General features: G+C 40.4%; 1 protein-coding gene across 1 annotated transcript in view; it reads right to left on the bottom strand.

Annotated features, from left to right (window-relative positions):
• Positions 1-17,472: 17,472 nt before the first annotated feature.
• RXFP2 (relaxin family peptide receptor 2) overlaps positions 17,473-21,593 on the bottom strand; it is a 101,058-nt gene continuing 96,937 nt past the window's right edge. The window contains exon 19 of the mRNA XM_032294343.1: positions 17,473-18,669. Coding sequence (XP_032150234.1) covers positions 18,410-18,669 — 260 coding nt within the window. The 3' untranslated portion in view covers positions 17,473-18,409. The remainder of the gene's footprint in view (positions 18,670-21,593) is intronic.

Here is a 21,593-nt window from a genome sequence, read left to right as displayed (position 1 = left end):
TTTAGTCATGAAGCCCTTACCCATGCCTATGTTCTGAATGGTATTGCCTAGGTTTTCTTCTAGAGTTTTTATGGTGCTAGTTCTCATGTTTAAATCTTTAATCCATCTAGAGTTAATTTTTCTATAAGGTGTAAGGAAGGGATCCAGTTTCAGCTTTCTGTTTATGGCTAGCCAGTTTTCCCAACACCATTTATTAAATAGGGGATCCTTTTCCCATTGCTTGTTTTTGTCAGGTTTGCCAAAGATCAGATGATTGTAGTTGTGTGGTGTTCTTTCTGAGACCTCTGTTCTGTTCTATTAGTCTATATCTCTGTTTTGGTACCAGTACCATGCTGTTTTGATTACAGTAGCCATGTAATATAGTTTGAAGTCAGGCATGTGATGCTTCCAGCTTTTTTTTTTTTTTTTTTTTTTTCTTAGGATTGTCTTGGCTATGTGGGCTGTTTCTCGGCTCCATATGAAGTTTAAGGTGTTTTTTTCCAATTCTGTCTAGAAAGTCTTTGGTAGCTTTATGGGGATAGAATTGAATCTATAAATTACTTAGGGCAGCATGGCCATTTTCATGATATTGAGTCTTCCTAACCATGAGCATGGAATATTTTTCCATCTGTTTGTGTCCTCTCTTAATTCTTGAGCAGTGGTTTGTAGTTCTCCTTGAAGAGGTCCTTCACAACCCTTGTTAGTTGTATTCCTAGGTATTTTATTCTCTTTGTAGCAATTGTGAATGGGAGTTCATTCATGATTTGGCTCTCTGTTTATCTATTATTGGTGTATAATAATGCTTGCAGTTTTGCAGGGACATGGATGAAACTGGACTTTCATCCTGAGGACTTTGTTGAAGTTGCTTATCAGCTTAAGGAGATTTTGGACTGAGACGATGGGGTTTTCTAAATATGCAATCATGTTGTCTGCAAACAGGGACAATTTGACATCCTCTCTTCCTATTCAAATGCCCCTTATTTCTTTCTCTTGCCTAATGACCCTAGCCAGAACTTCCAATACTATGTTTAATAGAAGTGGTGAGAAAGGGCATCCTTGTCTTATGCCAGTTTTCAAAGGGAATGCTTCCAGTTTTTGCCCATTCAGTATGATATTGGCTGTGGGTTTGTCATTAATAACTCTTATTGTTTTGAGATACAATTCATCAAAACTTAGTTTATTGATAGCATAAAGGGCTGTGGAATTTTGTCAAAGGCCTTCTCTGCATCTATTGAGATAATCATGTGGTTTTTGTTTTTGGTTCTGTGTATGTGATGGATTACGTTTATAGATTCGTGGATGTTGACTCAGCCTTCCATCACTGGGATGAAGCCAACTTGATTGTGATGGATAAGCTTTTTGATATGCTGTTGGATTCAGTTTGAAGGTATTTTACTGAAGATTTTTACATCAATGTTCATCATGGATATTGGTCTGAAATTTTCTTTTCTTGTTGTGTCTCTGCCAGGTTTTGGTATCAGGATGATGTTGGTCTCATAAAATGAGTTGTGGAGGATTCCCTCTTTTTGTATTGTTTGGAATAGTTTCAGAAGGAATGGTACCAGCTCCTCTTTGTACCTCTGGTAGAATTTGGCTGTGAACCCATCTGTTCCTGGACATTTTTTGGTTGGTAGGCTATTAATTTTTGCCTCAGCTTTAGACCTTGTTATTGGTTTATTCAGGAATTCAGCTTCTTCCTGGATTAGTCTTGGGAGGGTGTAAACGTCCAGGAATTTTTCCATTTCTTCTAGAGTTACTGGTTTATGTGCATAGAGGTGTTTGTAGTAATGTCTGATGGTAGTTTGTATTTCTGTGGGATTGGCGGTGATATCTCCTTTAACATTTTTTATTGCCTCTTTTTATTTCTTCTCTCTTTCCTTCTTTATTAGTCTGGCTATCGGTCTATCTATTTTGTTGATCTTTTCAAAAAACTAGCTCCTGGATTTACTGATTTTTTTGAAGGGTTTTTTGTGTCTCTATCTCCTTCAGTTCTGCTTTGATCTTAGATATTTCTTGCCTTCTGCTAGCTTTTGAGTTTGTTTCATCTTGCTCCTGTAGTTCTTTAAATTGTGACATTAGGCTGTCGATTTTATATCTTTCCTCACTTCTCTGGTGGGCATTTAGCACTATAAATTTCCCTCTAGACACTCCTTTAAATGTGTCCCAGAGATTGTGGTATGTTATGTCTTTGTTCTCATTGGTTTCAAAGAACATCTTTATTTCTGCCTTTCATTATTTACCCAGTAGTCATTCATGAGCAGGTTGTTTAGTTTCTGTGTAGTTGTGTAGTTTTGAGTGAGTTTCTTAATCCTGAGTTCTAGTTTGATTGCATTGTGATCTGAGAAACTGGTTGTTATGATTTCCATTCTTTTGTATTCGCTGAGGAGTGATTTACTTCCAATTATGTGGTCAATTTTAGAGTAAGTGCAATGTTGTGCTGAGAAGAATGTATATTCTGAGGTTTTGGGGTGGAGAGTCCTGTAGGGGTCTATAGTGTCCACTTGGTCCAGATCTGAGTTCAAGTCCTGGATATTCTTGTTAATTTTTCTGTCTCTTGATCTATCTAGTATTGACAGTGGGGTGTCTCCCACTATTATTGTGTGGGAATCTAAGTCTCTTTGTAGGTCATTAAGAACTTGCTTTATGTATCTGTGTGCTCCTGTATTGGGTGCATATATATTTAGGATAGTTAGCTCTTCTTGTTGCATTAATCCCTTTACCATTATGTAATGCCCTTCTCGTCTGTTTTGATCCCTGTTGGTTTAAAGTCTGTTTTACCAGAGACTAGGATTGCAACCCCTGCTTTTTTTCCTCTCCATTTGCTTGGTAAATCTTCCTCCATCTCTTTATTTTGAGCCTATGTGTGTCTTTACACATGTGATGGGTTTCCTGAATACAGCGCACCAATGGGTCTTGACTTTTTATCCAATTTGCCAGTCTGTGTCTTTTGATTGGGGGATTTAGCCCATTTATATTTAAGGTTAATATTGTTATGTGTGAATTTGGTCCTTCCATTTTGATGCTAGCTGGTTGTTTTGCCCGTTGATGCATTTTCTTCATAGTGTCCATGGTCTTTACAGTTTGGTATGTTTTTGCAGTGGCTGGTACTCATTGTTCCTTTCCATATTTAGTGCTTCCTTCAGGAGTTCTTGTAGGCCAGGCCTGGTGATGATGAAATCTCTCAGCAGTTGTTTGTCTGTAAAGGATTTTATTTCTCCTTCACTTATGAAGCTTAGTTTGGCTGGATATGAAATTCTGGGTTGAAAATTCTTTTCTTTCAGGATATTGAATATTGGCCCCCACTCTCTTCTGGCTTGTAGGATTTCTGCTGAAGGATATGCTGTGAGTCTGATGGGCTTCCCTTTGTGGGTAACCTGACCTTTCTCTCTGGCTTCCCTTACCATTTTTTCCTTCATTTCATCCCTGGTGAATTTGACTATTATGTGCTTTGCAGTTGCTCTTCTCAAGGAATAGCTTTGTGGTGTTTTCTGTATTTCCTGGATTTGCCTTGATAGGTTGGGGAAGTTTTTGTGGATGATATGCTGAAGAGTGTTTTCCAACTTGGTTTCATTCTCCCCATAACTTTCAGGTACACCAATCAAACGTAGATTTGATCTTTTCACATAATCCCATATTTCTTGGAGGCTTTGTGCATTTCTTTTCACTCTTTTTTTCTCCAATGTTGCCTTCTCAGTTTATTTCATTGAGTTGATCTTCAATCTCTGATAGCTTTTCTTCCACTTGACCAATTCGGCTATTGAAACTTGTGTATGCTTCACGAAGTTCTTGTGCTGTGTTTTTCAGCTCGATCAAGTTGTTTATATCCTCTACGTTGGTTATTCTAGTTAGCATTTCATCTAACCATTTTTCAAGGTTCTTAGTTTCCTTGCATTGGGTTAGAACATGCTCCTTTAGCTCAGAGAAGTTTGTTATTACCCTCCTTCTGAAGCCTGCTTCTCCAAGTTTGTCAAACTCATTCTCCATCCAGTTTTGTTCCCTTGCTGGTGAGGGGTTGTGATCCCTTAGAGGAGAAGAGGTGTTCTGGTTTGGGGCGATTTTAGCCTTTTTGCACTGGTTCTTTCTCATCTTTGTGACTTTATATACTTTTGGTCTTTGAAGTTGGTGACATTTGGATGGGGTTTCTAAGTGGACGTCCTTTCTGTTGATGTTGAAGCTATTTCTTTGTGTTTGTTAGTTTTCCTTCTAACAGTCAGGCCCCTCTGCTGCAGGTCTGCTGGAGTTTGCAGGAGGTCCACTGGACCCACTGCTTGCCTGGGAATCACCTGTGGGGGCTGCAAAGATTGCTGCCTGTTTCTTCCTCTGGTAGCTTCATCCCAAAAGGGTACCTGCCAGTTGTCAGCCATAGCTCTCCTGTATGATATGTCTCCCAGTTAGGATACATGGGGGTCAGGGAGCCTCTTGAGGAGGCAGCCTGTCCCTTAACGGAGCTTAAGCACTGTGCTGGGAGATCTGTTGCTACCTTCAGGGCTGCTGGGCAAGGATGTTTAAGTCTGCTGAAGTGGAACCCACAACCACCCCTTTTCCCAGGTGCTCTGTCCCAGGAAGGTGGGGGCTTTGTAAGTCCCTGACTGGCTACTGTCTTTTTCTTCAGAGATGCTCTGCCCAGCAAGAAGGGAATCTACCTGACTATCTGCCTGCAGAGGGCTTGCTGAGGTGCTGTGCTGGGCTCTTCCCAGTTGCTGTGTAAACTTCCCCTTGGCTTTGTTTACACAGGCAATGTTGAAACAGCCTACCAGAGCCTCAGCAATGGTGGGTGCCCCTCCCCTCACCAAGCTCAAATGTCCCAGGTCAAGCTCAGACTGCTGTGCTGGCTGCGAGAATTTCAAGCCAGTGGATCTTAGCTTGCCAGTCTTCCTGGGGGTGGGAGCCACAGAGCCAGCTCATTTGGCTCCCTGACTTCAGCCCTCTTTTTTTGGGGAATGAGCAGTTTTGTCTTGATGGCATTCCAGGCACCACTTGACTAAAACAACCACCCAGTTTTGTGCTGGAAACCTGGGGTTGCTGGTGTTATAGGCACTGGAGGGAATCTCCTGGTCTCTGCAGGTTGTATAGACTGTGGGAAAAGCGCAGTATCTGAGCCGGAGTGCTGGAGTGTCCGGAAAAGTCCCTAATGACTTCCCTGGGCTGAAAGAGAGCATTCTCCGGCCCCTTGCGCCTCCCGGGTGAGGTGATGCCCCACCCTGCTTCAGCTTGCCCACCTTGGGCTATTCCCACTGTCTAACCAGTCTCAATGAGATGAACCTGGTACCTCAGTTGGAAATGCGGAGATCACCTGTCTTCTGGCATGCTCTCTCTGGGAACTGCAGACTGGAGCTGTTCCTATTTGGCCATCTTGGCGGAAGTCCGCTTAATCACATTTTCTAAAAGTTCAATTTGGTTTTACATATTGATTTTATGCCTAGCAAATGTACTGAGCTCTCTTTTTAATACTAATAGTTTATAGATTTTCTCAAACGTTTCTGTTGAATCAATTGCATAGTCAATGAATACTAAGAGTCTTATTTCTTTCTTTTACTTCTTTTTAAATCTTTATGTATTTTTTTCTCTTGCTTATTGTATGGCCTAAGACATCAGCACAACTTTGAATAGCAGGCCTTCTTGACTTATTCCTGACTTGTGAAGAAACGGTTATAATACTTCCCATTAATTACATTGTCCTAAAAATAGCCCTTTTATCATGTCAGAAAAGTTTGCTTTTATCGAAACATATTTTATAACTCAATTTCTTTTTTAATTCTTAAATATTCTTGAAGAATGTATTTTATAGAATTTATCAGATATTTTTATTACCTAAATTTTTTTGCTTTGGTTTGGTTTTTGTTTTTAATTCTCATCATCATTTTTATGTGTTTGTTGAATCTCACTCATAATAGATTATTTCCTCATGATTTCATTTAGTTGTCTCTCTGTGTTCTTGTATCATTGATGGAACTTCTTTAAGATGATTATTTTGAAATATTTGTCACATAGTTTCTAGATCTCAACTTCTTTAGGGCCAGTTACTAGTGCTTTATTTTGTTCCTTTGTTGGCGTCAAGTTCCCCTGATTGTTTGTGATCATCGTGGATTTGTGTTGCTATCTGTGCATTTGAGGAAGTAGGCATTTTATAGTCTTTGCAACGGACTTCAGCATGGAAAGCCCTTTACAAATCAGCCTGTCTAGGGATTCAGGTTGGAACAGCTGGTGAGGCCTATGAGCAGGTTTGCTGCTGGAGTCCTTGGGCAGGCTGGCTTGGTGCCTGATCAGTGGGCATTTGGGCCTGGTACCTTGGTCCGTAAGACATGGGCCTGGTTCTGGGGCAGTCCTGGAGCCTCTATATGTGAAGGATGTCCTGGAGCTGAGATAGGCTTGTGTGGAGTCTGGGTGCTTAGGGGCTGGCCCAGTGTTGGCCCTAAGGTTCATTGGGGCTGGTCCAGTCCTCTGGTCTGTGGCAAAGTTGGGTGCCCACTTCACTCTCCTTCCTCCACACAGAGGGCATTTCTCTTTGTGCATGCTGCACAGGCTTGAGTCATGGGTAAATGATATGGGTAATGTGCTACTGTCTTTTTTTTCCTCTTCAATGTGTCTTTTCTTATTTCTGTGTTTCACCCAGGTGCCATAATCTTTCACCTGGGTTCCTTAGCTCTTGTGAAGGTATCTTCATGCATGGATAGTAGTTCAAATTGATGTGTCTTTGAAAGGTCAGTGCTGAAAACTCCTATCCTGCTATCTTGTTAATGTCAGTCCCAAAAATTCTAAGGCATTATTCATATAGTTGTATTCATTTTATGGTTTCAATTTCTTTTTTAATTCTTAAATATTCTTGAAGAATGTATTTTGTAGATTTTTATCAGATATTTTTATTGCCTAAATTTTTTTTGTTTTGTTTTGGTTTTGGTTTTGAGTCTCATCATCATTTTTATGTGTTTGTTGAATCTCACTAATGGGCTATGAGCTCATCGTCTGTAAGACATTACTTGTGAAAGTCTATAAAGGCTAATATAAGGATATAACATTCTGGGGGGACTGAGTTGGAGACAAGTGTTTTAGAAAAGTTTATGTTTGGTTCTTCCAATTACATCAGAGGTATCATATCCTAAGATAAATTTTTAGGTCAATTTCTTGGCTTGGGAGTTTATAGGCCACAGGAAGTCTAAATTTGTAGCGCAAACCCAAATGGATGTCACATACACACACACACACATATTCATGTATATTCATACATACTTTTTAAAAATATCTGAGCTTAGAAATAAGAAAATAGGCCAGGTACAATGGCTCATGGCTATAATCCCAGCACTTTGGGAGACCAAGGTGGGTAGATCACTTGAGGCTAGGAGTTTGAGACAAGCCTAGCCAGCATGGCAAAAATGTCATCTCTGCAAAAAATACAAAAATTAGCCAGGTGTGGTGGCAGGCACTGTAATCCCAGCTACTCAGGAGGCTGAGGTATGATAATCACTTGAACCTGGGAGGCAGAGGTTGCAGTGAGCCGAGATCATGCCACTGCACTCCAGCCTGGGTGATAGAGTGAGTGAGACTCCATCTCAAAACAATAAAAAGTAAATAAATAAATAAAATAGGAAAATAAACCTTGTTAAATTACATGTGAATTATAGAAAAATGTGTTCTGAATAGATAAGGATCTCTGTGATGATTGAAATTTGTGAGATCAAGACGTATCTACTTATTGAGTAATTAATGAGTTTCAGGCTATGTGATAGAGCATATTTGTTTATTTAAAACTTCCAGTATTTTGTGAAACAGTTATTATTTTTTTCTATTTTAAAGATGAGTAAACTGAGAAGAAATGGTAGCATCAGGCTATTTTACTCAAATGTCACCTCTTAATGAATACATTCGTTGCTGTTTCTCCTTCTCTGGCAATAATTCTCTCACTTTCCTGATTTATTTTTTTCTTTAGAACTTCTCATCCTCTGCTGTATTACAGATTTTGCTCGTTTTCCTTTGTTTGCCCCATCTACTCCCCAAGAATGAAAGCTCCATTTAGGCAGGTTTATGTTTTTACTGTTTTTTTGTTTTTTTGTTTGTTTGTTGTTTGTTTTAATCACTTAGAATGTTTCATCACGTAGTAGACACTCAATAAATATTTGTGGATGAATGAATAATTCAAATACAATTCTCCGTGATTTTTCTTATACACATCCTACTTCTAAACTTTAATTTATGGATCTGTGACAACTGTTTGTCTTTAGTTTCTTAAAGTCCTTTAAAAATATTGGGCTTATTTTTTTAAGTTAGTTACATTCTGAGAAGGTGAGGTTGCTAAACAAATTAATTCCAATGTGTGAGGTATTTCTGTGTATGTTTGTGTCTGTAAAAGCATGCACTTGTGAATAAATAATGCTTGACTTCCAGCAAATTAAATGCTATTGGAAAGTATATGGCAATATATAAAGTACTGTTCAGGTGTGATGTACTGGTATTATTATTCTGTTGCTATATTAGGGTTGTCAGCCAGTTAGACCCATGTTACCAACTTACGGCACTTACTGCAAGCTGAGGGCATGAAAATGAATGTTATCAATCAGTTTGCTTTCTTATGTGCTCAATACAAGTGTCCGTCTTACTTTTGGCCTCTATCTTGTCTTGATACTACCTACACAGAGAGAGACACAGACACTGCCTACACAGGGAAAGAGAGAGAACAGCAGAAATACAGAGGTAGGACAGAGACCAGGAGGCAAGAAAGCAGACTTAGAGAGAGATAAAGAGGTGTGTACGTGTGTTTGTGTCTGTGCGTAGTGTGTGGTGAGAGAGCAAAAGAAAAAGGGTCAGAAATATGAAAGAGGAGGAAGAAGAGTAGAGAAAAAAGATATTACAATAAGAAAGAATGCCCTATGAGTAAAATTGATAAGACTGGTAAACATGCAGGACTTGATATCTGAAGGCAAATCTATAGAAGTTCTATAGTTATCGTGCTATGGTTGTTGACTGAGTCTGTTTGTGTTGCTGTAAAGGAATACCGGATGCTAGGTAATTTATTTGGCTTACAGTTCTGCAGGCTGCACCAAGATGGCACTGGCATCTGCTTCTAGTGAGGGCTTCAGGCTGTTTTCACTCCTAGTGGAAGGCAAAGGGGAGCTGGTCTCTGCAGAAATCACCTGGAGACAATAGAGGCAAGAAGGGGAGGGAGGTGCTAGACTCTTTTAACAAAAAGCTCCTGTGAGAACAAGTGGAGTGAAAACTCACTGGCTTAAGAATGGCACTAAACCATTCATGAGAAATCCACCCCCATTACTCAAACTCCTCCCATCAGACCCCACCTCCAACACCAGGGATAATATTTTAACACTAGACTTGACAGAACCAAACAAAACGTGTACAGACCGTCACATTCCACCCTTGGCTCCCAAATCCCATGTCTTTCTCATATTGCAAAATGCAATCATCCCATCCCAATAATCCTGTAAAGTCTTAATTTATTCCAGCATCAACACAAAAGTCCAAGGTCTCATCTGAGACTCAAGGCAAGTTCCTTTCAGCTGTGAGCTAGTAATAGCTAAACAAGACTTTTACTCCCAAGGTACAATGGTGGTATAGGCACTGGGAAAACAATCCCATTCCAAGAGGGAGAAAGTGGCCAAAAGAAAAGGATAACAGGCTCCCACCCAAGTCTGAAACCCATTAGGGCAGACACTAATCTCTAAATCTCCAAAATCATATCCCTTGACTCCATGCCCTACATCTTAGGCACAGTCGTATGAGGGGTGGATTCCCAATGCATTGTGTAGCCTCATCCCCAGGCTTTGCTGGGCAGAGCTAATGTGGCTGCTCTCACAGGTTGGAGTCCAACGCCTGTTGCTTTTTTAGGCTGAGATTGCATCATGCTGATGACTCCATAATTCTGGGGTCTGGAGTGCTGTGACCCTGCTTTCATTGCTCCATTAGGCAGTGCCTTGGTAAAGTACTGTCTGCAGGGCTCCAACTCCACATTTATGCTCTGCATTGCCTTGGTTGTGTCTCTTTGGGTGACAGGGGGCGGGGCTCCACACCTGCAGTAGGCTTCTGCTCGTGCATCCAGACTTTTAGATACATCCTCTGAAATCTAGATGGAACCTGCCAAGCCTCCTCAACTCTTACATTCTGCACACCTTCAGACTTAACACCACATGGAAGCTGTCAAGGCTTCCGGTTAGAGTGGCAGACCAAGTAGCATCTGGGGCCTTTTGAGCTGTGGCAGAGATTCAGGGAATAGACTTCAGAGGTCAGTAGCACCTCAGACCATTTCTCCAAAACCATTCTGGCTTCCTAGGCCTCTGGACCTGTGATGGGAGGGGTGACCTCAAATATTTCTGAAATAATTTCAGGGCTTTTTTCTAATTGTCTTGACTGTAAGCACCTGGCTCCATTTTAGCAAGTGGTTGCTCTGCAGTGTCATTGGATTCCTCACCTGAAAATATTCTTTTTTTCTTGAATGTGCAGCTAGGCTGTGAACTTTCCAAATTTTTATGCTCTGCTTTCTTTTTAGTAGTAAGTTTCAACTTTAGTTTATTCCTTTACTCTTATGTCTGATTGTAAGCTGTTAAAAGCAGCCATGCCACTTCTTGAATGCTTTGCTGCTTAGAAATTTCTTCTGCCAGATACTCTAAGACAGCACTCTTAAGTTTGGTCTTCCGCAAAGCCCAAGGGCATGAACACAATGCAGCAAGTTCCTTGCTAGGTGTAACAAGGGTGACTTTTGCTCTAGTGCCCAGTAAGTTTCTCATTTCCATCTGAGACTTCCTCTATATAGCCTTTTCTGTCTGTATTTCTATCAACATTTTGGTCACTACCATTTAACCAGTCTCGAGTAAGAAGTTCCAAACTTTTCCTTGTCTTTTTGTCGTCTTCTGAGCTTTCCAAACTCTTCCAACCTCTACCTATTACCTAGTTCCAAAATGCCTTCCACATTTTCATGTATCTTTATAGCAAAACTCCACTCTTCAGTACAAATTTTGTTTTAGTCCACTTATGTTGCTATGAAGGAATACCTGAGGCTGGGAAATTTATAAAGAAAATCAGTTTATTTGGCTCACCATTCTGCAGGCTGCACAAGAAACATGGCAGCAGCATCTGCTTCTGGTGAGGAACTCAGTCGGCTTCTAGTCATGGTGGAAGATGAAGGGGAGCCGACCTATGCAAAAATCACATGACAAGAGTAAAGGCAAGTGGAGGTGCTAGACACTTTTAAAATAAGAAACTCTTGTGGGAACTAATAGAGCAGGAACTTACTCATTTGAGAGAATGACGATAAGCTATGCATGAGGGATCTGCTCTCATAATCCAAAGACCTGCTGCCAGATCTCATCTTCAACATGAGGGATCACATGTCAACATGAGACTTGCTGTGCAACCGTAGCAGTTGTTTTCTTTAGGTGTGGCGTTAGCTGCCCTTGGAGATGATCTTGTTGGATAGCATGTCTGGCTCCAGGTGGCTTCACAAGGCTCATTTATTGAATGAATAAATGAATGAATAGTGGGCAGCAGAATTTCAGATGATTGCACTTTAGAGGGATTCACTTTCTTAAAAATGTTATTACTTTTGAGTTATACATTATGTCCAACTCTTTTCTTACTGGCTGACAAAGAGCAGGGCTAGGTAGAAATAAGAAATTCAAAGGAAGTAAGGAACCATCTTTTGGACAATGACAACCAAAAGATTTTCTGTTTCAAAAGCAATAGAATAATACAGCACTTATCTCTAAGGTTATTGCCTGTGACATAAAAACAAGAAAGATGCGTCAGTTAATATCATTGCCTAAAACAACCATTATGTGAATTGAAGTTTTTACCCCACCACTCAGTGCTTCTTCAGTGGGGTCTGTGAAACTTTTCCTTAAGATCATCTTCTAGATTTCATGCTTTTAGTTGATCTGTTTGTGCCTTATGATTTGGTCCAGGAAAAAATAAACAATAAGTAGTTTATGTAAACTGAGGTCTTGGGCTGAAAATAACAGAATTGAGAGGCACTTTATATATGGACCCACCAGGGTTCTCATCTCCCCTCTCCAGCCTGGATCACTTATTTATTTTAAGCTTATGGAATTTTCTATCCTGTTTAATAAAAATCCCGCCTCCCAAATTCAGGTGGGTCTCAAACCCATTTGTTAAATATGTAAAAATCCATCACTTTTAAAGATGAATTTGTGAGAATAGCCTATTCTCATCAGGGAGGATAGAAATTTCAATTATATATATATATATATATGTTGTTGAAATTTCTATGCGCACACACACACACACACATATTCTGAGACTCCGTTTTGCTCTTTTTGCTCAGGCTGGAGCGCAATGGCACGATCTCAGCTCATTGCAACTTCAGCCTCCTGGGTTCAAGTGATTCTCCTACCTCAGCCTCCTGAGTAGTTGGTATTACAGGCGCCTGCTACCACGCCTGGCTAATTTTTGTATTTTTGGTAGTGACAGGGTTTCACCATGTTGCCAGGTTGGTCTTGAACTCCTGACCTCAGGTGATTCATCCACCTTGGCCTCCCAAAGTGCTGGGATTATAGGTGTGAGCCACCGTGCCTGGCCATAAATATTTTTGAGACAGGATTTTACTCTGTCTTGGGGTTTCACAATAGGCTAGAGTACAGAGGTACAGTCATGGCTCACGGCAGCCTTGACCTCCTGGGCTCAGGTGATCCTCCCACCTCAGCCTTCTGGGTAGCTGGGACTATGGAGGGTGGGCACCATGCTGGCTACTTTTTTGCATTTTTTTTTTTTTGTGTGTGGAGATAGGGTTTCACCATGTTGTCTAGGGTGGTCTTGAACTCCTGGGTTCATGGGATCCATCCACCTTGGCTTTCCAAAGTGCTGGGATTACAGGTGTGAGCCACAGCACACCTGCCTCAATAAAACTTACTGCATAATTTGTGGAACAGATTTAAGAGTGAGTGTCAAGATTTAGTACGAAGGCCGGGCGCGGTGGCTCAAGCCTGTAATCCCAGCACTTTGGGAGGCCGAGGCGGGTGGATCACAAGGTCAAGAGATCAAGACCATCCTGGTCAACATGGTGAAACCCCGTCTCTACTAAAACTACAAAAAATTAGCTGGGCATGGTGGCGCGTACCTGTAATCCCAGCTACTCAGGAGGCTGAGGCAGGAGAATTGCCTGAACCCAGGAGGCGGAGGTTGCGGTGAGCCGAGATCGCGCCATTGCACTCCAGCCTGGGTAACAAGAGCGAAACTCTGTCTCAAATTTAAAAAAAAAAAAAAAAAAGATTTAGTACGAAAAGTCAAAATAAGCTCATTTTAGTTGTATTTATGTTTTTAAAAGGTAGTTTTTACAAATGAACTTATCTATGACAGCCTTAGAGAGGTTGAAGCCAGAGAGATTTGTATGGAGGGCAAAGATCAGGGAGCCAAGACTAAACCTCCAGAAATTTCTACATAAGTTTAAGAGCCAAGAGGAGAAAGAGAGTTCATAAAGATGTGAGCAGGAAGAGCCAGGGAAGTGGTTCAGAACAGAAATTAATAGTATCCTTCATTCCAAGAGAGGAGTTTAGATATATTGAGAAAATGGTCATCAGCGACTGATTCTCCAGGAAGATGAAGTAGCTGAAGAAAGGAAAATGCCATTTGGATTGTCATCCTGGAGACCTTAATGAGGACAAACAACAGGCTCCCACACAAGTCTGAAATCCAGCAGGGCAGACATTAATCTTTAATGTGGTATGGTGGTGTGTTGAGTGTGGAAGCCACATTTAGTTGGTTGAGAAGTCAAAGTGAGGTAAGATGTTGATGATGAAGAGCTCATCATTATTTCAAAATGTTTAGCTGTAACGAGCAATTTGAGAATAAGACAGAAGCTATAAGAGGGTGTTGAGTGGTAGGAATGCCTGTTTAGATGTGAGAAATTTGAGCATTGAGAGCTGAGGGGAAAGAGCCAGCAGAGAGAAAGAGAAGTTGATGATACACAGGGAAGAGTGTGCTGCTGATGGCTCAAGACTTGAGGTGGGCATCAACCCTGGTGAAGAACCACATGCTCTATCCTGGTTCTATAAGGAAATTTAATAGTTATCTCTTTATCCTACAACACTTTTCCCAGCCATATGCCCACTTGTACGTGCTAGGCATTCCTGTGCATTTACGTCTGGCTTAGAGAATAATATAGGCAGTCGTAGACTACACTTCTGTGAAGAGTGAAGAGATCATTCTGTTATCTGTGGTAAAACAATTGCATGTTAATCTTCCTGATCTTGGCATTCCTACATTTTGCCAGCAATAGATTACCCAACTTTTAAGTGGTACTAAATGTTGTTCTTTGGTAAGCTGCCACGGTTTAGAAATGCTTCATTGTCTGTGGTTTGCTTCAGCTTTCTTTTCACAGCAGAATGGGGTCCTGTAAGCCTCCCCTCGAAGGACTGGATTGCTGAACATTGGTGCCCTTTGCATTGACTCTTCATGAACAATGCGTAATATCCCAGAGGAATTGAGAATGGAATGATCTTTGCACTTGATGTAAATTTTTAGATGTTTACCCCTTGGACCTTTAATATGTGGCTTTATCCACTAAAGAGATTTGACAGACAGGGCACCAGACATCTGTTTATGTGATTTGATCTTAAGGAAATACAGTTACAGATAAGTGGAGAGATGTAAAGATGTTTGTCTGAGGTCATGTAAGCAGTTGATAGTTGAACGGAAACTACAGCTCCAGCCCCCTGACTTTCGACCTTTATTTCCTTGCCTTAAATGTGTGTTGCCTGTAGTAGGAAAGGTATGGTTTCTATTACAAAGTCATTGCTGAATCAAACACCCTAGCATCATAAATTCAGAAATTTGTGAAACCAGTAAAAGCATTATCGATTCTCAGGTGGTCTAAAAATAATGTCTTCTTATATTGAAACCAGTTATGAGCTTATAACTGAAAATAGTTATTAGTTTGCTCAGAGCCTAGAGGTAAGAAGTGTTACCATGGGCTTCAGACAGCAGAAGGTTCACATTTCTGGATGTGCAGTTTTGTAACTTGGCCTTGTTGTTCCCGATTTCTTCATTTGTAATTTATTTCTCCCGTATGTGGCATGTGGGAAATATCCTGAAGACAATTCTAATGAAATATATTGAGAAATAGGTTCTAGCAGCTTATAAGGCTTTAGGAAATATTTCTCAAGGACTTTGAAGTCTCCTACTGAAAAGCCTTTTAAAGAGAGAATAGTCTCATTTCATTTCATTTTCCTGGCTCAGAAATGAAAATGATCATTATTAAATATGCATCTTAAATCTTGCATAAGCAGAATGTCAGAAAACTGACATATGAACAGGCAAATATATAAACAGATAAATATAGAGATCTTTGTAATTGCTTTCCTTTTCTTTATTCACCAGGGTAAAGGAATAAGGAAATATAAATTCTTATCTTCAATTAATATTTTGTTTCTTAAATGAAGTTGTCTAAGGCAACTTTGTATATGCCCATTTATGCTACATTGAAAAAAAGGAAAAAGGAGTGTGTCTTACATGTTTTCCTGGTTAATTTTGGAAGATATATTTCTGTCAGATCCTCTTGGGACATTTATAAAATAATAGGTTAGATATGATTGGCGACACTCTATGGTTTCTCCTTTCTATCATGTGCACTCTTGGGAGCTCTGCATTGTTTACTAACTTGAGGATGGTAAGGTAAGTCTTTACCTTGGGTGAGAAAAAGTCTTGAAAATGTTGCATGAACAAATCTGTAGTGCGTCACCAAATATGAACTTAATCTGGCACCAGAGTCAGCCTTAAGAGATAAACCTCGGGGTGATGGGCATGCTTTTGTGGCTTCATGATGCTATGGAGACCTGCTGAATGGGAGCTGCAGAGCTGGGGTGTAGGGTAGGGTTGGGGAAAGGTGATAGAGCTACCTGTGCATAAAGCTCAAATAAGTGTAATTTCTCCTAAAGTTCCTGACCATCAAGAGGCTATTTCAGCAATTGCAATTGACATAAACTCTTTTGATACAATAGTTTATGTCTATTGCAATTGCTGAAGTAGCCTCTTGAATGAAAAAAAAAAAGTCATGAAAAGCTACAAACAAAAGCCTCTAGGATGAAACAAAGCTATATAAACAATCTTATTGATGCGCAACACAAATAAAACACGTACTCTTTTTTTGTATACTCGTCTGTAGCTCCAAATTGACTTTTTAGGATATTTTTTTCTTATCCTCTTCAAGACAAGGTATCAGTCATATACAGATGCACAGTTAGGGTGTGGAGCAGATGATTTAGCCACACACTCTCCCACTCAGAGATGGCACAGCCTGTGGCCTTTTAAATTCTGCAGTGACATTTAATTGATGCTTATATTGAAAAACATAGCCCTGCCTCAAAAATATGCTTATGTTGTCATGGAAAATGGTTCATGAACACAGGTGATATTTTCCTAACCACACAGAAATACCATGTTTAGGAAACAGGCTTGGCCTAGCACAAAAGTTCTCACTCAATCCAGATTAAAGACTATTATTTGGTAAAATAATACATATTTCTAATGGTTTTCTACTTGTAGAGCAGTACAGGATAAGATTATAAATCACAAAGGTATCAGATAGGAACTTCACGCTAGTTTTGCTGACCAATGTAGAGCTTCCATTTTTCCATGCAGCTGCCACCTTCCCCAGAGTATTTGGTTGTGTGCCTCTCCTCATGGCCACTCACTGCTCTATAGCAAAGTGCAGGCTTTCACAAACCACAGTTCCCAAAGACTTGGTTCATGGACCACGAATGATGCTTTACAAAAATGGGAAACACACGTTGGTGCTAAAATTACGATACCCTAGGCTCAGGATCGACTCCTTATTTATGCTCCTGGTGTTACAAAATGTATTAGGAAATAAATCATAAGATGATCAAGGACTGGCAAGGACATTTAATAAAATGTCAGCAAGCCTGGAAAACAAGTTGGGAAGCAATTTATCATACTGAAGAGATAAGATGGAAAAAAATTTGAAGCCATAAGGGAAAGGGCAGCATAGTCAATGGGTGTGAACATTATTTCTACAATCCTAATGAAAATATTTTATTACACATGAGAAATATCTTACTTGATCAAAATGAAGGAACTCACGTTATGGTTTTAGTCAATAGTGAGTAATAACAAGTAAGTTTCTAAAATGGCTGGGACCCATAAACTCTGAATTTCTTTTTCTTCTGGATGCTACTGGATAAAGGGAATCCATTTAATAGGTAATCAGGTGTTGTGGTGGACTTAGCTGCTTACATTTTATCTCATTAAGGAAGTTGAATGAAGTGAACAGTGAAGAAATTAAGTAACTGCCTCATGGTGTGGCAAAAGGGGAAGAGAAAGAAAAATGTAGAATGTGGCATGTGAACTGAAACACTGTTTCCTGGCTGTATTCATTATCAGGAGAAACATACTTAACGGTCAATAAACCCCATCCATGGTCTTTGTTAAGCTTAAAATAATATATGGACAAATGCAAAATATAATTTTATTTACCTGATTCTCATTTTCACATATAATTTTTTTTTTCAGTATAAAAAATGTCTTGGCTTTCACAAATATTTTTCATTTTCAAAAAGCAGCCTCAAACTTAGTTGCTTTTTTGTTAAAAACTATGAGAACAAAACAGTGTGAATATGCAAACAGTCCCAAATAAAACCACAATTCTTGAATCCCCTCTAACACTTCCTAGCTGCGTATTTAATGAAAGCAGAACTTGCCAGCCATAGGGATACTGCTCTAAAGAAATTATGCTTTAAGAATATTAAAAGTGTAGTTTTTGGCAGTGAAGTTATCCAATTTTGCTTTGTGCCCTAGGTAACCTTAAGAATTCATCTCTTTTGGCATTAAATACAATCCAAAAGGCGAATGGCATTAGGCTTCATCAGTATGGCTCTCTAATCATAGGTTAGGCATGGTAACCTTGTCTGAAGTTCTGTTTTCAAAGTGGTTATTCCACTGGCCTTCACAGAGTAGGACTTCTGGTAGATGAATATTTTGGAAATCCTTTGCTATTAGTCCAGCAGGATGCTGATGGTTTTATCTGATATTGAAAAAGCAAGGAAAGAGATGTTAGACTTCTGTTATTATGGCCACACTGGAATAAGATGTTGTGAACATTTTATTTCATGGACAGTGCAATCCGATGTGAAAGACCACGTAGTGCCAACCTGTGGTCATTCGTTCGTGGGTTGTGTTGATTAGCTAGAGATCAGCTGCACCTCAGCCCACTATATACGAATTCATGTGTGCATTTCAGGCATGTAGGGTGAGGAGAGGAACTTTTGGTGCTGTCCTCAGCATGGTTGGTAGATAGTACAGCTGCCATTGGAATGCCGTGACAGGAGCCATTCTGCTGTGGTCTCTGTGCAGAAAGGCTTGCCATTGGTAAAGATGAAAAGCATTGCAGATGTTACCTTCCAAAAGCTGTACTCTGTTTTAGGTAGTCCACTGAAAGTCCAGTGATCCAAAATGATTGCTAGGAAACTGGTTTCATTATACTGTCTCCAAGTGTTGTTTTGTTCAAAACCCCAAGTTTCAGGGAAGAGGAGTCATCTATCCACACAATGGATGTAGATAAACTTTTTTTTTTTATTTTAAAAATTGATTTCCTCCGATGTCTGTGCAGCAGCTCTTTCAGCTTGTCCTTAAAAAAGCTGGTTGTGAGAGTATAGAGGATTGGATTCAAAGCACTGTTTACTGGAAGAAAAAAAATCACTATCCAGGAAGTCATTGTGTCTGGAAAAGGAAGCAACATGTGAAAAAAAGTTGAAGTTTTAAATAGTCATAAGATACACATAACACTTTGCAGTCAATGCTATTTATGGGAGGGATATATAGTACATTTTAAGTTTTCTCTCACCTGATGGAAAATCTCTTTGTTGGAAGAGCACAGAAGCTATGAATTCAAGATCTTATTATTTAACTTTTCTGAGTTTCAGTAAATAATGTGTAGATCATTGTGATATTAAGAGGAAATATGTGAAAACATTTTATAAACTACAAATTGCTATATAAGGCATTTTCCCCCTATTTTATTGCCTACTTTTATAGGAAAATCACAAAATAAAGGAATAATTTTTAGACAATAGAGGGGGGTTCAAGAAACTTCTGGTCCAGAAGCCAGATCTGACCTTGGTCTTAACTCCATTCAGTTCTCAAAGCTCATTGCCCTGCCCTGGTGTTCTGGTTATCCTGTTATCCTATGAAAAGCTTTGAAGAGCAAAGAGGAATGCATCCCCTAAACTTGATGAAATTATCTTGTGCGCAGCCTTACAAATGCTAATAGAATATTCAGGGAAAGAGGCCACAAGAAGTTCTTTGTGAGGTGAAATTTGGAATGATAGTGTCTTTCCTGAGAGCATCATTTGCTTGGTTAGCATGAAATGCATCTTCCCCTTTAAACGCAGCCTAATCCTGTGGCCAGACACTTAGCTAGGTGAATGTGAGCGAATCACTTACGCTTCCTCAACTTCACCTGCTCTCTCTGTTAAAGGGGGTGGGGGATAACTTGCTCGCTGAATCCAGTGGGCTGGGCCAGAGTCAGCTCTGCTAATAAGCTTTTTTGGCACTAAGACCTGAGATCCTCAAACCTCATCACATGATGCTATTTCCTCTCACATCTTCACAATTTCAAGGAACTCCCCACTCAGGTGGCTAGTAAGACCTATGATGCTTTCTCTCATCATCCTTTGTCTGTTCTCCTCCTTCTCAATCCCATAAATTGTTTATCCTTCAGATACTGTTACTTTGTTCTTCTCTTGACCCTGCCTTGTTCCTTATATCTTTCTGTTCTTCCTCTCTGTCTTCTTCCTTTTCCATTTCTTTTCTGACTGCTTATCTGACCATTTTTCCTCTTTTCCTTTGATCTCTTTCCTCTCCTTTTTTATATTTGCCTTCCTCTCTTCCTATCCAATCTTCTCTTCCTTGTCCTTATTTTTTTAACTGAAAGGAATATAAAAGAAAAAAGTATGTTTTAGCCTGTCTTTAATTAAATGAAGTTTTATATTATTTGTGCCTAATTTAAAAAATTAGATGATCTGAATAGTCAGTGTTTGAAGAAAAACAAAGTAAGTGGCCTTTTTCTGTTGTGCTTGCAAAGGGAATTGTGATTATGAATCCCACCTCCACCTCATAGAAAAACAATGCCTGATCGCCCTTTCTTTCAACTAGGCAAAGGCAAATGGGCCATGTAAGTTCCATACATAAATTCTACTCTGAATGAGATCAGTTGTGTTCAGGGTGGTATGGCCATAGATGTAAGTTTCACTCTGAATGAGACTTCCTATAATATTAGCAGCAGCTGAGTTCTGAGATAGTTGGGCTAACTCTGGCCTGTCTTTTAGGTGACCCCCAGGTACTGTCGGTGACATGCTGTGACCAGTAAACCCTAGGCTTCTTAGAGGGTGAGGACAGGGTGGGTTTAGTTCAGTGAAGGCAGCATTTCTTACAACACCATGGGAAGCTGGGTAAACAATAAGAAGCTTTGTCAACTGTGATCATGACATTTTCCTGGTTCCACTGAGGTGTTCAAGACAAACCTCAGACTATTGAACTATAAATGTAAAGAAAGACTTGTGTGTGGCCTAATAATGTTTCCACAGGACAATGTTCCAGTGTTCTAGTTCCCTTCATGGGGATATTTACTAAGCTTATCATGCTCTAAGGTGTCTTAGACTCACTGAGGATGAGGAGCTCTGCTGCCATCAGATGCCCTTGGTCACCAGAGGTCCCCTGGTTCTAAATCAGGGAGTGTTATGGGCCAAATTGTGGTTCCCACTTCAATTTACATGTTGAAGCGCTAACCTGCAATACCTCAGAACGTGGCTGTATTGGGAGATATGGCCTTTAAAGAGGTGACTAAGTTAAAATGAGGTCATTTGGGTGGGCCCTATTCCAACGGGACTGGTGTCTTCATAAGAGGAGATGTGGACACAGGAAAGGTGGCAGGGATGCACACACAGAGGAAAGGCCATGTGAGGACACAGCAGAGCGGACGCCTCCCGTGAGGCAATGAGAGAGGCTCAGGAGAAACCAAACCTGCCGACACTTTGATCTCAGACTTCTAGCCTCCAGAACAGGAGGTTCTTCATTCTAGCAGCCTTAGCAGCCTCATACAGAGAGAAAAGCCTCACAGAAGATTAAAAATGGGCAGGAATTTGAGAGACCATCTAGAGATAGTCTCAGTGAGGTGAGGTGAGATGGTCTCCCTGAGACCCCTCAACCGGTCAGTGGCAGGGGCAGGGGAGGAACCCAGGACCCCTTGTCTCACTTGCTGCTGGATCCTTCTTCCACCACACCACCTGCATCACCTTGCAAGTGGGAAAGCATATCAAAAGGTGTGGAGACAGGGTCAGGCACAATGGCTTATGCTTGTAATCCCAGCACTTTGGGAGGCCAAGGGGGGCAGATCATTTGGGATCAGGAGTTTGAGACCAGCTTGGCCAGCATGGTGAAACCCTGTCTCTAATAAAAATACAAAGATTAACCAGGTGTTGTGGTGCACGTCTGTAATCCCAGCTACTCGGGAGGCTGAGGCACTACAATCGTTTGAACACGGGAGGCAGAGGTTGCAGTCAGCTGAGATCACACCACTGCACTCCAGCCTGGGCAACAGAGACTCCCACCATCTTTAAAAAAAAAAAAAAAAAAAAAAAAAGGCA

This window comes from Sapajus apella, unplaced genomic scaffold (genome assembly GCF_009761245.1).
Source record: "Sapajus apella isolate SASKATOON/1434 unplaced genomic scaffold, GSC_monkey_1.0 scaffold32, whole genome shotgun sequence".
NCBI classification, from domain to species: domain Eukaryota; kingdom Metazoa; phylum Chordata; class Mammalia; order Primates; family Cebidae; genus Sapajus; species Sapajus apella.
This window is presented reverse-complemented; position numbering and strand designations above follow the sequence as displayed.